General features: G+C 47.4%; 1 protein-coding gene across 3 annotated transcripts in view; it reads right to left on the reverse strand.

The window, feature by feature from the left end:
* PFKP (phosphofructokinase, platelet) overlaps positions 1–17,475 on the reverse strand; it is a 94,655-nt gene that overhangs the window by 75,417 nt on the left and 1,763 nt on the right. For all 3 annotated transcript variants that reach the window (XM_053260909.1, XM_053260911.1, XM_053260910.1), the window contains exon 2: positions 11,845–12,366. In XM_053260909.1, coding sequence (XP_053116884.1) covers positions 11,845–12,366 — 522 coding nt within the window. The remainder of the gene's footprint in view (positions 1–11,844; positions 12,367–17,475) is intronic.

Raw genomic sequence — 17,475 nt, forward strand, 5'->3', positions numbered from 1 at the left:
AAATCTGAAAGTCCTGACCAGGCTATAAGAATGTACAAAAATGTGGGGGATGGCATTTCTGCAACTCAAAGGGGCAAATGAAAGGACATGTTAAGCAATGCTTTATTTCATTGTCTTTTGTTTCTTCACTACCAGAACATAAATGCAGATTATATCTCCAAAAATAGAATTATGTTACCATCATTTGGTGGGGGAGAGACCAATGGATGTCCTCAACCATGAATATTGTTTAGTCACTGATGCTTTGATGCAGCAATGCTACACACAACAGATTTTATCAGGAGGTTCAAGGCTAAATCCTACACAAACATGCCCTAATCTAAGTTTGGATCTTTGTCATCTACAAATATATGTGCAAATATCCAAAAACTAAGAGGAAAAATGTTTGGGTTGTAATCCAACAGAGTAATGCAGACATACAAGCCCTCCATTTCAAGAGAATTTAGTTCATGTAGCTGTACACTGAATTGTAGCCTTAACCATAATTTAGCAGTTTTACCACAGTCTCAGACTGACAGATTTTGAGAGTGTGAACAACCCTGCCTTTCTTTGCTTTCACCAACTTCTCATTTGCCAGCAAATTGTAAAGAGGTTTTGTGCGTTGCCCATAGTAGATAGCAAAATACTGGTTTCTATTTCTTCTGTTGGTGAAACACATAATCCGATGCAATTATTTATGTACTTTCGGTTTGGTCTGCTATCAGACCATTGCATCCTCAGTGTGTGCCAAGTTACAACTCCACTATCTGTGCTTAGCAGATGTGTTCTGCTTTTCCTACACTGCAACACCATTGTTTCAATTCCAAAATGTACTACACACATACTTGAACTAATTGGGTTTTCCATACAAAGTCCCAAAAGGACCTGCCACCCTGAACTTGTTGCACTTTTTTAGAAAATGGATGGTTATGCGGGTGGTCTATGATAAAGCTAAATGACAATTCAATAGTGAGTAGATTTTGTTCGCAAATAAAAACTACCCTTCTACCAAAAATCAGATAGTAAAAGAAAAATCTGCTTTTAATGTGCACACACATGTGCACTGCTCCACTTCATCTCCATAGTCTCCTTTGAACTAAAATAGTATCAGTTCATAGGAACATGGGAAGCTGTCATATACCGAGTCAGACCATTGGTCCATCCATCTAGCTCAGTATTGTCTGGCAGTAGCTTTTCCAAGGTTACAGGCAGGAGTCTCTCTTGGCCCTATCTTGGAAATGGCAGGGAGGGGACTTGGACTTGGACTGTGTCATGGCGCAGACTTCTGACTCAGAAGAGTCAGAGGAGGAATGGGAGGATTCACCTGTTAGTGAGGGCTCAGAGGCACAGCAACAGGATTTGGCAGGGAGACCAGACTCTGGAGCTGAAGAATCGGGACTGCTGCTAGACATGAATCCTGATCAGGAGCAGGCTGATCAGGAAGAGGCTGGGATTTCATCTGTCTTGAGAAGACGTCTCAAAAAGAAAGCTCAGTGGGAGACACGCAGGCACAGGAGACCACAAGAGAGGAAGCATAAGTGCTGACGCAGGAAAGCCTGATTGGCTGCTGGTTCTCTTGAGCCATATATCAAGCAGTCTGATTTCCACCGATGCTGTTAGCAACTTTCGCTGACCGCAGACAGTGTTCTATTTTTAATTCTCAACTTTTCCGAGTTCCAGTTTGCCTTCATCCTGTTCTTTCCTGCTTGTTCCATTAATTCCTTGCTCTGGTGTCCTTTGTTCTTTTTCATTCCTTGCTCTGTTTTTTTTCTTTTCAGTTATTACTCAGTTATTGTTAGAGGGGCGTACCTAGTTCAGGGGGACTTTATTCATTTACTATTTTCTTTGTGAGCCTTTTGTTTTCCTTCGTGCAGCTTCACTGCTACTTTCTGTTAACTCACAGGGGGAGTGCTGAAGGGGGTTGTAAATCCTGTTGGGTCAGCAGAGCTAACAGATTTATGACAGACTGCAAGCATGCAGATGCTCGTCCCAGAGAGGCCCCATCCCCTAAGGGGAATGTCTTACAGTGCTCACACATGTAGTTTTCCATTCAAATGCAAAGCAGGGCAGACCCTGCTTAACAAAGGGGGCAATTCACACTTGCAAGCCCCCTAATGACTAGCAAGCCAGAGGTTACCAGTTCGAACCCCCACTGTTGTGTTTCCCAGATTATGGGAAACAGCAGCGATATAGGAAGATGCTGAAAGGCATCATCACATACTGCGCGGGAGATGGCAATGGTAAACCACTCCTGTATTCTACCGAAAACAACCACAGGGCTCTGTGGTTGCCAGGAATCAACACCGACTCAATGGCACGCTTTACCACAAGACCAACTACCACAAGACCATTCAGATTAGTAATCTTGCCAGATACATTGACATGAAACAACCTGACTTTTGCCAGGGAAAGAGGGAACTTTTGCCTGCTTAGGCCAATCCTCAAAAAACTAAACCCTGCAAACAAGACTGTTTTCTACACACTGTGCAGAGCTGGTGTGATGTTAATGACTAGGAGGCTGAGCAGGGTATCGAGAAGTCCCCAGGAATTTCTTTCATCAATTCCATAGATAGATAGATAAGTTTATTACGGTCTCAAACCAGATTCCATAGGTAGCTTTTTGGAAGCCCCTGCCATCTCCTCCTCTCCACCAGCAATATGGGGCTTTTATTTTGGGACACCCAGGATGTGCACATGCCCCTTTCCTACATACATGTGTCTCAGGGTTTTGATCCACCATGTGGAGAAGCCTGTCCCCCGCTTTTTGTACTGCTATGGCGAAAGTCTGAGATGCTATTTGAGGAGCGGCTAGACATGAGTAGCTTGCTACTCAAAGGAGCCTCTACTTGTTGGATATGAAACAGTCACAACTCAGCCATTAGGCTGTATGACAAACCAGGCTAGAACATAACCATGGTACAAGTTTCTGGATCAGGTTTGTCTGCTTTTACTCCTGTCCACTGAAGACTAATAACCGAGATCATTTTCTCTGCTGAATAGACCCATGGAGAACAGGATAATCTTCAAACACACAAGGCCAGAGTGGTGCTTAATATGATACTACTATTAATAATAGCTTTCATGCTTGTGCAGAATTAGGAATACAATTATAAACATTTCCAACATGCACAGAACAGAGACAAAGAGATACAGATCAAATGGGAAAGGAGGGCAGTGAAGGCAACCTTGTTGGCTATGGAAAAATGTTACAGAGGTAGGAAACATGGAAACAATGGATCACCAAGACCTGGGAGGGAATGTTTTTAAATATCTTGTGCAGAGCTCAAGTGTACCTAAAACAAAATTTGCACACAGAAATCTCACTCATTAGAAGTTAAGCCACTTGACAATAGAACTGAGCTTTTTAAAAGCATGGGGGGGGGGGAGTCAAAGAGGATGGTAACACAGAACAGTCATTGTGTAGAATACTCAAGGCAATCATCCTAATGACTAGGGAGCCCCTAAATCATAGGTTGGTGATTCCCAGTGAGTCAAAACCAGTCTGTCAGTTGCCTTGCAGCTCAGTCACCAGGCTTGCAGAGTGGGCAGAAGAGATAAAACAAAGTGTTTATTATGCTATATATGGATTTTGCAGAAACAGGTGGAAAGTCAATCGGGGTACAAAAAGGGTTCAGTGATTTGTGGACTAAAATAGAAATCCCCACACACACACACTAGTCAGAGCACAGTTCATAATGATTGGCTCTCAAATCGTAACCTATGAGGTATAATGGAGACTGTCTGGACAAGGATCTGTATTCCGAGTCCTGCTTAACCACCAAGTTCCCTTGGCCATCACTTGATAAGCATCAAGTCATCTGTGCAAATGCCGGAAAGCAGCACAGGGCCCAGGAAAGAGCCCCATGGCACTCCATTTAGTATCTCCATCCAGGATGAAGTGGAGTCATTGATAGAGTGCTTGCTGGGTACGATTATTCGGCCAGCCGCGAGTCTGCCCAACAGTAGCATCACCGGGCCCACATTTTACCAACTTGTCCATAAGGATATCATGACTTTTCCCAATGTTTTGCTGAAATCAAGACACATTGGCTGATATCCTGGCTAATGCTGTGTGCACGCACAGCAAAAGGACGCACAGCCATGGCAGTAGCATCTTTGCTTCTGACACATAGGTGCTCGTGTGTGGGGGGTAATTTTTTACTTATCTTCCCTTGAGGACCTCCTGGGTCATAAGTGCACATTGCCCAGAGTGCTTCGGCGGGGGTGGGGAGAGGCCAGTGATAATTGTTCCCCCGCCTGCCCCTGAGAGCACTTGTGCTTCAGAAGCCGGGATGCGACTACTGTGGCGAAGCCTCTTTCTGCTGCATGCACCCAGCATTCGGCAGGATGTCAGCCAATGTACTTTGATTTCAGCAAAGGATTTGACAAAGGCTCCCACCGTCTCCGCACTGACAGGAGCAGTTTTGTTTGGTCAGAAGCAAAGATGCTACTGCCATGGCTGTGCGTCCTTTTGCTGTGCGTGCAACTCTTATTGACAGGTTGGTAAAATGTGGGCTGGATGATACCCATTGGGGAGATTTACAGCTAGTTGAGCAACTGTGCCCAGCAAGTCTGCCATTCATGACTCCACATCATCCCGGGTGGAGGTATTATGTGGCGTGCCACCAGACCATCCTGGGCCCTGGGCAATTCAACATTTGCAAAAATGACTTGGAAGACGGAGAAGAGGGGATGCTTATCAAAAGTGCACATGACAAAAGGCTAGGAGGAGATAGGGGAGAAGAGCTGGTCTTGTGGTAGCAAGCATGACTTGTCCCCTTTGCTAACCAGGGTCCACCTGGTTGCATATGGGAAACTACACGTGAGCACTATTAAGATATTCCTTTTAGGGGATGGGGCCACTCTGGGAAGAACACCTGCCTGCTTGCATGCAGAAGGTTCCAAGTTCCCTCCCTGGCATCTCCAAGGTAGGGCTGAGAGAGACTCCTGCCTGAAACCTCAGAGAAGCCGCTGCCAGTCGGTGTAGACAATACTGTGCTAGATGCACCAACGGTCTTGACTTGGTATATGGCAGCTTCCTATTTTCCTAGAGCACACCTCAGAATCAAGATTTAGTCTGATCTGGATAGGCTTAAATACTGGGCCAAAACCAACAAGATGAAGTTCAACAGAGGCAAATGTGAAGTCCTGCACTTGGGGAAGAAAAACAAAAGACACAAGTATGGGATGGGGTGGGGAAGACATGGCTTAGCAGCAGGGCACATGAAAAGGACTTCGGTGTCTTAATGGACATGATGCAGCAGGGCAATGCTTAAGAAGTGAATGCAGTCTTAAGTGGCACTAACAGAAGAACAGTGCCCAGATCACCAAAAGTATCCATTACTCTCCTCTACTGCACGCTGGTCAGATCTCACTTGGAACATGGTGTCCAGTTCTGAGCCCTGCACTTTAAGGAGGGCAAGAAAGATGGTGAGGGGTCTGGAAACCAAGTCCTATGAGGAACAGTCAAAGGAGATGGGTATGTTTAGCCTGGAAACGTTTTCTGTCTGTAACTGCTGTGTGACAGTGCAACAGTCTGCTTCATGCAATGGTAGGCTCTCATTTGCTGAAGGTTTTAATACAGCTGCTGTAGCTGTTTCTGCACCAAGAAAGAGAAGGTTGGACTAGAACAGGGATTCTCACCGTTGGGCCCCCAGATGTTATTGGACTTCCATAATCCCTAGCCCTGGTGGCCTTTGGTTTGGGATTATGGGAGTTGAAGTCCAATAACGTCTGGGGACCAAATATTGAGAATCCTTGGACTAGAAGACCTCCAAAATTCTATGATGCTCTACCAGAAGTAGCCGATACAATCCACAGCTCATTCCAAGATCTGTCCTGTCAGGGGCCTGGAGCACCTTCTTTATGAGGCAAAGCTACAGCATCTGGGGCTCTTTAGTTTGGAAAACAGGCGACTACAGGGAGACATGATCGAGATATATAAAATTATGCATGGAGTAGAATGAGTGGACAGAAATTTTTCTCCCTCTCTCACAACCAGAACCAGGGGTCATCCCATGGAACTGAAGGCCAGGAAATGTAGGACCAACAAAAAGAAGTACTGATTCACACAGTGCGTAATTAATCTATAGGATTCTCTGCCACGGGATGTGGTGATGGCCACCAGCTTGGATGGCTTTAAAAGGGGATTAGACAAATTCATGGAGGACAGTAGGGATGTGCACAGAACCGATCAGCACTCCATTCTAGGACCCGCATTTGAGCTGGTTCGAAGGAGGAGGGTGGGTAGCTTTAAGGGCGGGAAGGGTGCTTTTACCCCTCCCACCGCCTTTCCCCTGCCGGCGCTGTGTATTCAAATGTTCTGAGGGACAGGGTGGCAGCGTACCTCCCTGCCGCCCCATTGCTTCCTTGGACCAGAAGTGACGGGAAGTTCCCGATGCACATGTGCACGCCATGCATGTCACGCACTGGGAACTTCCAGTCACTTCTGCTGAGGTACACTTCCAGTCACTTCAGGGAGGTATGCTGCTGCCCCATCAGACCAATTGAATACACAGTGCCAGCGGGGAAAACATGGAGAGAGGGGTAAGAGCACCCTCCCCTGCCCTTAAAGTTACCACCACCCCACTTTCGGATCAGCAGGCGCTGGTTCCATGCACATCCCTAGAGGACAGATCTATCAATGGCTACTAGTGGGCCACCTCCACTGTGGGCCACCTCCAGCCACAGAGACACAATGCCTCTCAATACCAGTTGCAGGGGAAGTAGCAGGAGGCTAGAGGGCATGCCCTCAGCTCTTGCCTGTGGGCTTCCTAGAGGCATCTGGTGGGCCACTGTGTGTAACAGGATGCTGGACTGGATTGGTTTTGGGCCTGATCTAGCAGGGCTGTTCTTATATACACTTGCTTCTGGGTTTCTTTGCAATCAAATTAGCATTTCTCTTAATGAGGTATTAATTTTGCTGCAATCCCTTTCACCGTGTCTGCACATCAACAAAGACATCGTCCCCTCTTTCAAACAGTAATTACTGACAGGTATATTTACTCAAAACAACGTGCCTAGTGAGCCGCTCGGCATGTACTGGCAACCCAGTCCTATGCATGTTTCCTTGGAAGTAAGTCCTACCAAAGTTAGTGAGACAAGTTTACATCCTTACCCCCTATGGATATTTTCACACACAGAGAGAGATATATATGGTTGAAATAAGGGGGTGGGGCAAGCCTAAATACACACACAGGAAATTGTACATATACATAAGTCTTGTTCACACTCCCACACCCCTCAAATCATACTCTTTGCACACAATATACAGTAGAAGCAAATCAGGAAAGTGTGAAATGGCATCTCATACAAGCACAAACATATCTCAAGTGTGTCTGATCATGATTCAAGGTGTCAATGGACTGAGTGTACAACAGCAAATCACACGTGCTTATGAAAAAAATGGAGCTTCAGTAGAGCACTGCAGGGCATGTTCACAAATGGGCTTTTGCATCTCTTGAGCCTGAAACTCTAGTGTAAAGCCTACACTGGTTAGAATGCACTATCCAATTCAAAGCGGTTCTCTCCTCTTTTTTGTCTTATATGAACAATATCCACAAATTAATATATTTCCCTGACAAGAGATACTTTTAACGACAGCTGTAAAAACTAACCAAACATATTAAGAATTTCCTCTAAAGTTGTGTGTTTGAACACTGAAGGTACAGCCAGTCAGGAAAACTGATGGCTATAAAGATCTGCTTTGTACAAGCTGTTCTTCTCCCCAGCATCTCTTCTTCTCTCTCCCCCTAACCTCAACACACACACACTCTCCAATATTACCTAACTCAAAAAGTTAGCCAAAAGTTACACTGAGTTGTCTCTCAATGACCTTGAAAGATCATGATTCATAGGCAACTCTTACATATCAGCTCTGCTTCCGGGATATTCACACAGAACGTGCTACATATTTTGGCACTGGCTCCTTGCAGGTTACTAAGACAGGACCTGGCTCCACCCCCCACCCCACCCCACCCCACCCCCATCGCCACATTCCTGCAGGAAAACTTTTAAATCTCCCTTCAGACACTCAAAGCCTTAAGCTTGATTCAGGTCTCTCTCACTCTCTCTTTTCTTCTCCTGAGAACAAAAGGGCTTGGCTGAAGTCCCAGTGCCAGAGTCCATAGGGCTTGCAATGCAAACCCCAAGGAAGGATCATGGGTTCATTTCCAGAAGAGGTGTAAATGTTGCAATGGATTGCCCTGTGGCAAGAATGCTTCTCTTTCCTCTCTCTCACACACAGCTGCTGTTGTTCTGATTATATAAGTCCCAGCCATGCAGAAGCAACTGCCAAGGCTCGCCCTCTTGATGATGCAGTTATTTTTGTAGGAAAATTAGGATTTGGGAAAGGAATGCTCCCTTCCTCAGCCACTAGCTTTCTCCCCTCTCTCCTTGCAGACACTGCTCAAAGCAAGTGGGGGGGGATTTGAGCAAAGAAACCAAGTCACGGGGGGGGGGGGCGGGGGAGACCTAAACTGTTTGCCCCAAGCACCAGGGTTGGTGGAACCCTCCATGATAACTCTATTTAGGAGAGGAATGGAGGAGCTAGTGGAACCCTATCACACTATTCATCCTAGCCTATGCATGTCCTAGCCTATGCATGTCATGGCCGAGGCCCTGGTGGCGCAGTGGTAAAACTGCCGCCCTGTAACCAGAAGGTTACAAGTTCGATCCTGACCAGGGGCTCAAGGTTGACTCAGCCTTCCATCCTTCCGAGGTCGGTAAAATGAGTACCCAGAATGTTGGGGGCAATATGCTAAATCATTGTAAACCGCTTAGAGAGCTCCGGCTATAGAGCGGTATATAAATGTAAGTGCTATTGCTATTGCTACACAGGCATAAGCCTCACTGAGTCCAATGAGATTACTTTCAGGTCAACCTGACAGAGACCGACTCTGAACCTGCCCTGAAAATAGCCTCCCCCCGCCCCCATCACAAATATGTGGGGACATATTGAGAGTTCTCACTGGAGAAGAAACTGCCTTTTGCATACACATAAGAAACTCACTTTTCTATGTACAAATCAAAGGGGGGGGAGGGGGGAGCCCAAATTCCAGGACTTCTAAACTCAAATTCAAACCCAGGGTTACTTAACCTTGGGTCCCCAGATGTTGGACTATAACTCCCATCCAGAGGGGCTCTTATTCCTGGGCTTTGGGCCAAAGTCCAGGGTCTACACAGCCCCTGTCCCCCCCCCCATCCTCTTTAGTCTATCCCGGGTGGTGTGGTCACCCAACTGTGCATGATAAAGCCTAATTTGCAGGGCGGGGGTGGGGGCTCCAAAGGCCTTTAGGTCCAGGCTCCAAAATTACCTAGGTACACCTCTGCTCCCATCATCCCCATCCATGGCCTTTAGGGCTGGGGATGATGGGAGTTATAGTCCAACATGGGGAACCAAGGTAAAAAGAAACCCTGGCCCTAACCCAAGAGACTGAGGAAGAGCCTCTCGTTCCCGGCAAAGCAAGGCCGAGCGAGAGAGGATGCGCCGCACGTTGCTCTCGCTGCTTCCAGCAAGCGTGACGCACAGAAGCGCAATCCGCAGCGACCCGCCACGGATCACGTACACACCAGAGGTGGAGCTGCGAAGCCGGGACGGAGGCGGGGCTTACAGCCTGAGCAGATTCTCTAGGAGGAGAGCGAGACGCTGCCTGCGCTGCAACCCTAACCAGTTACCGGGACGCAAGTCCCTCTGAAGTTGGACGAGTCGATATCATCCGTTAGTAAGCCAAGTAACAAAATACGTAGGATCCCTTTATGTAACGCTACACACCGATGAAAAAAGCCCCACGACCCACACCCAGCAGCTTCTGCAGAGGGCAGTCTCTGTATTACTTCCTTAGAACGACGCGCACAGGGAGTGGGCGATTTCCTCCTCCTCCTCCTCCTGCACCTGCGCGGGTGTCTCTGTTACGGAGGGGGGCAAAGTGAGCGTGTGCGCGCGGCCGGGCCGCCTTCTCAGCACGCTAGCAGCGCGGAACGCGATTCCAATTCCACCTGCAGCGAGCCAGCCCGCCGCTGCTTCGCAGGCAGCACTCACTGGCCATCTCCCCGCCCGCACGTCCGCGGCCAAACCGGTTTCCTTTCAGCCCTTTTTGCCGAAGCACTTGTTTTTTGCAGGCAGCCACGAGGGTAGCCGTAAATCGATTCACTTAGTTGTCGGAGCGAGAGGGAAGACAAACCGCGCCGGTTGTTAACGCGCCTATCCACAGGAATGCATTTTAAATGGGGCCTGATCAGGCACAAATTCCAGAAGAGCGATCGACCTGCACTCTGCGCTGCGGCGGGCGAACAAAGAACAGGGACAGGCCCTGGAGTCTGGAAAGCAGGAGCCTGTTAGAGGCGACTCCTTTACAACCCCAGACCCGTCCCAAACTAATAAGGAATTGCAAATATTGAGGGAAATTATAAATGAGAGGCAGGATCCGAGGAAAGATGCCTCTAAAGACCAGATGCAGGGAAGCAACAGCAGGAGAGAGGGCATATCCTCAGCTCTTGCTTGTGGGCTTTCTCAGAGGCATCTGGTGCACCATCCTGTGCAACAGGATGCTGGACTAGATGGGCCTTGGGCCTGATCCAGCAGGGCAGTTCTTTGGTCTGATCAGCCCCGACCACCACTGGATAAGTGTGTGGTTTTCTCAAGCACGCTCCCCGCGCCGCCATTTCTCATTTCCACTTTCAGGGTAGATATTCTAGATCCTTTAACCACTGATTAGTCATTCCTAGTAACCCTTTGAAGGCTCAGTGCACGTGTGCGGATGCAGTATCGGATTAGTTAATCCAGAATTAAGAACTCTACTGTGTGCACGTCCTTCTCTTTTGCTCAACACCCCTGGCAGCCTACAAACTATTTCCTCCTGAGTCATCTTCGGCAATTGGTATGTCTCCAGATTAAGTGGCTTATGGTTTGCAGGATTTATCCATTTAAGGGTACTTTGGGAGATCCCATGTTGACATTCAGCATCAACTAAGAGAAAAAGTGTGTGTCTCATAAAATAAAGGGGAAGGCGAAGGATATCAGGGGCTGGCAGAATTCAAGGCGTGCAACAGAGGCAATTTCCTCTTCCCTCTTGTCTCTGTAGCAGACCTTCCACCATTTCCTCCAGTCCAGTCACAGGATTTGGCGAGCCCACAAAACAAAAGCCTTCGCCCTCTTCCCCTCCCCTCGATCCCCCGGGAGAGAAATGTGAAGGCATCTGAGTGATAATGGAGCTCCCAGCGAGCCTGGCGATGCGTGCCGTGGTCCTCTTAAGAAGAAGGTCACACGTTTGGGAATGTGATGATGGGGGGTGGGAGGAACGAAGAGGGAGCACTTCTGAGCCCGTTTGTAGCGCAGAGGAGGCTCAACTAGTGAGACAGCCCAGCAGAAGATTGTTATTACTTTCGTTTCCAAAGTTACCGCAGTTCTTAGCGGTTTTACTAGCAGGAGGAAGAACGGTCTCCATAGAGAAGCAATCCGTGCCACTGATCCTATAACACCATTTCTCTCCCTCCACCCGCATGGGGGGGGGGGGAAGCCCCACCAGGCAGGCACGCACGCAACCCATCCCATCACCAGCAGCCAGGACAGCCTTCTAGCCTCTTTTCTTACTGTAGCTGATTAATTCGGATTTCCGCTGCTTCTCCTCCCTAGTCCACCATCCTAGGATTTCCCGGGACCCTTCGTCCCCATGGAAACCCCCTCTTGCTCCATCTGAATAAATCTGGCCCACACTGCTCTCATGAACCCTTAGCTGCACAAGGCATACCCTGAACCCTACCCACACGGAACCCCTTCAACTCCCCTTTTAATTCGCCCCGAGGGGCATCTCGGGGGTCTGCTGCGCTACCCACTGGTACGCACCGCCTCTCCTCCCCAGCCCTTACCTTGTGCATCACCGCCGCTGGTCAGCACCCCGATGGCTTTCTCGGCTCCCGAGAGGTTCTCGAAGAACTTCTTGTCGGGCATGTTGTCGGAAGAGATGTGGCTGGCTTTCCGCGAAACTGTTTCGGGTGTAGAAGCCCCCGAACGCGCCGCTGCCTCCTGGAGCGAAGTGGTTCCCCAGCGAGCTGGGCTGTCTTCCTTGGGCGAAAGGGTTATCCGAGGAGCTGCTGTCTCTTCCTTGGGCGAAAGGGTTATCCGAGGAGCTGCGGTCTCTTCCTTGGGCGAAAGGGTTATCCGAGGAGTCGGGGTTTCTTCCTTGGGCGGAGGATCTCCCCGCGGAGCCGGGGTTTCTTCCCTGGGCGGAGCAGCTTCCTGAGAAGCGCCTGCTTCTACTCCTTCCCTGGGCGAGGAAGAGCGTGGAGTCCCTGGCTGCCGGTGCTCCGCGGAACCCTGGGAGGCAGGACGCCGCACTGTGTGTAGGCTGAAAGCTTGTATCTTTATGCTGTAAAACGATTGGTTCCTGTCTACATCAGGGGAGGGGAAACGAAGGAGAAGAAGAAAAATTAAACCTGGCTGGCAGAGGGATGCTTTTCCCGGCCCAACCAACCACAGACCGCTTTCTCTTTCTGTAACTGCGGCGGCGGCTGCACTAGCCTCCTCCTTCGGCCGCTCGCCTATGACAGCTCTACGCAAAGCAGCACTGGCCACGCCCCCTCCCTTGGGCAAGCGGCTTCTCGGCACTTTGACGGGCAAGGAGAGCGAGCCAATGACGGGCAAGGAGAGCGAGGGGGCGGCCGGGTAAGATCTTGGGAGGCTGGGTTAGGTTGTGAGTGATGCTGGGCTAGTAGGTGAAAAGATGCTTGGGTAGAACGCGAGGTTTAGAATGATGCCGGAGTCGGGGTGGGGGGGATTTAATTACCGCACAAGCCTCTTAGGTATGCTTGCTCAGAAGGAAAACGCGCTGAGTTCAGTAGAGTTTACTCCGAAGTAAGCCTTGCAAACAGGGTTCTGACCTTACAGCCCAATCCTGTGCAGAGTGATTTAGAAGCAGAGTCCACTCCGTTCAGGAGGGCTTCTTCTCAAGGAAGGGCACACAAAATTGCAGCTATTGATGATGAAGGAAGGTATGCAGTGGCTTATGCACACCATATCCCCTGCTAACTGAGCGAAGAAGCATCTTTTTAAAGTGCAGATTCTCTTTGTTGAGCGGGGGAGAGCACCTGGCCCTATCCATCCTCAGCACATCATCCCTCCAGTGGCTGTTGCTGGTGTCTAACTTATGTTTCTTTTTTAGATTGTGAGCCCTTTGGGGACAGGGAGCCATTTCATTTATTTATTTATTTATATCTATGTAAACTGCTTTGGGAACTTTGGTTGAAAAGTGGTATATAAATACTCGTCATATTCATAACATCTGAAACAGGATTATTAGCGGTATTCAAAATTAAGCGGTTTCTTCCTTGGTAAAATTCCAATACAATGGGAGTCAGCATCAGAATGGTAAGGCCCAGTCCTACATAGCATGCAGCTGCCTGATCAGTAGTTGATAAGTCTTAAATTGCATGTGATTATTGATCTAACAGTGCTGGAGGAGGGCTGGAAATAGCCAGGGGGAAAAGGCCTAGCCAGGTTGTGAACTAGCCAGGAAAAAAATGGCCTCTCCAGTGCTATTAACAGAGGTGGTATATGCAGAAATGGGCAGGAGATGTTTTTCATAGCATGAAGCTAAACATCATCATCTGCTAATTCGTGCAGATCATAACAATGATGTTATTTATTTTTAAAATGTGTACTTCAACATACAGCCTCCAGTGTGGCTAACAGTATATTATAAACAACAGTACGTCAAGATTAAATAATGTCAGTTTAAAATGCACACATAAACAGCATGTAGTACACACGGCAGTGGCACAGCCGATTGATCAGAAACCTGATTGATTTCTAGAAATCAGACATAGGCAAGCTCAGCAGGCTTCCTCCTCCTCCAGGCCCACTGAAACTACCTTCTGAAAATAAAAACCAAATCATCCAGGTGGGAAGGAAGTTCTGCTAGCTAAAAGGCCTTGCTCCCTGTTATAATCAATCTAGTCCCCAATAAAGATGATATATGCAGAACAGACTCTCTGAGTTCTTCAGTATAAAGCAGGGATTCTCAACATTGGGTCCCCAGATGTTATTGGACTTAAACTCCCATAATCCCCAGCCCCAGCAGCCTTTGGTTGGAAATTATGGGAGTGGAAGTCCAATAACATCTGGGGACCCAACGTTGAGTATCCCTGGTATAAAGGATCTTCTAATCCAAGGCCATTTAGGACACGAAGGTTGTTGCCAGCACTTTGAATTGTGTTCAGAAACAAATTGGGAGGCAGTGCATGATTCCCAGGTCTGGCCTCCTCCCACTAATAATCAGGCAGCTGCATTTTGAATAAACTGAGGTTCTGAACAGTTTTAAAAAGCAGCTGCAAGTAGAACATGTTACAGTAGTCTGGCCTGGAGGTTGCCAAGGAATGTGTCATGGCACCTTTTTTCTAGGAGTGGTCACCCCTGTTAACTGAGCAAAAAGAGGCACCTTTTAAAGTGGCAATTCTGTTATACTCAGCAGGGGGAGAGCAACTGGCCCTATCCAACCCCAACACAGCATCCCTCCAGTGGCTGTTGCTGGTGTCTACATCATGTTTCTTTTTAGATTGCGAGCCCTTTGGGGACAGAGACCCATCTTATTTATGTATTATATATTTTTCTGTGTAAACCGCTTTGGTTGAAGAGTGGAATATAAATATCAATCATTGTAGCCATAGTAGTTTGCAAACCTTCAGGTAAAATGCATTGACTGCAGCTGCTATCTGAGGTTAGGAACATAGGACCATAGGAAACTGCCTTATACTGAGTCAGACCATTGGTCTATCTAGCTCAGTATTGTCTTCACAGACTGGCAGCAGCTTCTCCAAGGTTGCAGGCAGGAATCTCTCTCACCCCACCCCACTACCTGATGTGCCTTGTAATCCCCCATCCCCGAGTTACAGTACTGCCTTCATATACTTTATAACCCTGTGGGTCTCCAAATCCTTGTGTGTAAATCTTTGTAGATATATGATGTACAAACAACTACTTTGTATATAATTGTGCTTTGGCAACATACTGTATGCTTTGGTAGTTTGTTAGTTCAATAAAAAAATCTTGACCTATTATTAAAACAAAACAAAAAAACTTGTCCTATCTTGGAGAAGCCAGGGAGGGAACCTGCAACCTTCTGCTCTTCCCAGAGCAGCATCATCCCCTGAGGGGAATATCTTGCAGTGCTCACACATCAAGTCTCCCATTCAGATGCAACCAGGGCAGACCCTGCTTAGCTATGGGGACAGGTCATGCTTGCTACCACAAGACCAGCTCTCCTCTCCAGGTTCTAGGAACAGAGCAGGGTCAGGGCCTCCAAACTATGCTTGAGCTTTCAGAGAGACTGCAACTGAGTGCCCAGAGTGTTATGGGAAAAACAATCCCACGAACTCCAAGATTAAGTGGAGTCTGGACTTCTGCATCAACATCTTCATCTGGTATGGGTCACTAAAGGTACAGCTGCAGGGGATGGATCTAAAGTTGGCAACCTAAGCAGCAACTGGGCCTAATAGGCAGCAAAATATAGTTTGCTGTCAGCCTGAACCATTTGACAGTGCCAGGGGCAGGGGGTCTGTGCAGCCATCAGAAAGGTGGTGCCTAATAGGATTTTAGCTAGTTAATCTAGTTATATCCTTCTTGGATCATACACCCACAAAAACATTTAAGGCAATTCTCTGTGCAACCATCCCCTGCCCCCACTCTCATGCAAGTGCTAGTCATGAAGAACTGTTGCTCCCTAGAGTGGTTGTTAACATTTTATTACAATGTCTTGATTAGAATCCCAATGTAGATTTTGGATGCCTTTTTTCTTGATAAACTGGTGGGGGGAACCGGCCTGTCTCTTAAAACAAACAAAAAAAACCAAAACCTGAGCTCCCTCTTGTTTACACATTTAACTGAAGAAGTGATAATGAATTAATTATATTAGTCAAAATGAAATATAGCAATTACTGGAACAAACAGATGAAGTGAACAGCCTCCAGACAGCATACTAATAGTTCCATCGCATCTCTTTTTTACTTAGAAATGAGTCCCATTGTGCTCAGTGGGGCTTACTCCCACACATGTGGGCATAGGAGCGGGCTGCACTCCTGCGCCCATGCGCCTGCAAATATGTCTCTGTGAACTCAGTAGGATTTACTTTAGAGTATGTTTAGGCTGGAGTTCTACAGTGTGTTGCTTTTATGTCTTTTGTTGCAGCCCTCTCTCTTCTTCTTGTGATATCTCAATTAAATTTGTGGAGGCCATCCACAGAAATAAGGCTGAAGCCTGTGGAACATAGCATGAGGTCATTCACACAATTAAAATCTGTGTTCAACCTGAGTTTGGGAGCTGTGTGCATGCCACATTTTCGGTTGTGTGGAAGGAAAGGAGGAGGAAAACCTGGGTAGAAGTGATTGTGTGGAAGCAAGGTAGGAGGAAACACTACCCAGATTTTCTTCCCGCTTTGCTTCCACATCAGCAAATCCCTAAAGAAATAGAGGAGTTACCTTCTCCACTGAACCCCCACCATAATTATTCAGGTTTCAAACCTCTCCCCATGGTGGGATGCATCTTGACTCTAGTGTGCATGGACGTAAAATGTCAGTATGCTTATCTTCTGACATCCCCTATCCAGATAATAACTGCCGATGAATTTGTTGGAGCTCCAACCCAAGTAGAACCAGACTGTGAAATTAAATATTCTCAAGAGGGGGGTTTCCCCTGTGCCAGTTTACTAATGCACCCTTGTTCCAGAAGTCAGCACAGTAGAGGCCTTGCAGAGTAAGTGATCAGTAGGACTTTCAGTCTATGCTATGATCATTTGTGTGAGAATTAGGATGTCACTAGTCTCAGTACACATGTATTTTCATCTGTGAAATATTGGTGATAATACAGGAATACTCAGGGACTAGCAGGGCCTAACTGGAACTTGACTTTGAAAGGTCTGTGATCGCCCGTTCATGTCCACAGGGCAGGGGAAATGATATGAGTCTTTGGTTGCGAAAAGCATGGAGTCACTTTGGATTATACGTGTCACTGGATCATAAGACCAACTCACCACACACCGAGGAACCTAAGTGTGCATGTCCTGCCCTTGCCTCCCAACATGCCATCCCATAGCCACATAATTGCATGGGGGCAGTTTGTCCTATGCAAAGCAGAACGGCACACCAGAAGAAGGAGCAGGGTGTACACAATCATGCCCTTTTCACATGGTGGATGAGGCCAGTCAGATGTATTGTCCAAAGTGACCCATTATCTTATTGCAGCTGAGCTGACAGTCGGTTATTGTTTTGTGACCTACTTAAATTGGCTACTGAAATGTGATATGAATACCTCTGTCCATATTGAGCATATGATTGATTGAAGTCATGATTGAAATCATATTGAGCATATGATTTTTTGAAGTTTTTGTATATGTTTTTAACTGGTTTTATGTTATTGTAAACTGCCCAGAGACGAAAGTTTGAGGCGGTGTACAAATTAGATAGATAGATAGATGATTGCTGTTAATATCCTAGAGCCTCTTCTATGAA

Source organism: Hemicordylus capensis, chromosome 6 (assembly GCF_027244095.1).
Source record: "Hemicordylus capensis ecotype Gifberg chromosome 6, rHemCap1.1.pri, whole genome shotgun sequence".
NCBI classification, from domain to species: Eukaryota; Metazoa; Chordata; class Lepidosauria; order Squamata; family Cordylidae; genus Hemicordylus; species Hemicordylus capensis.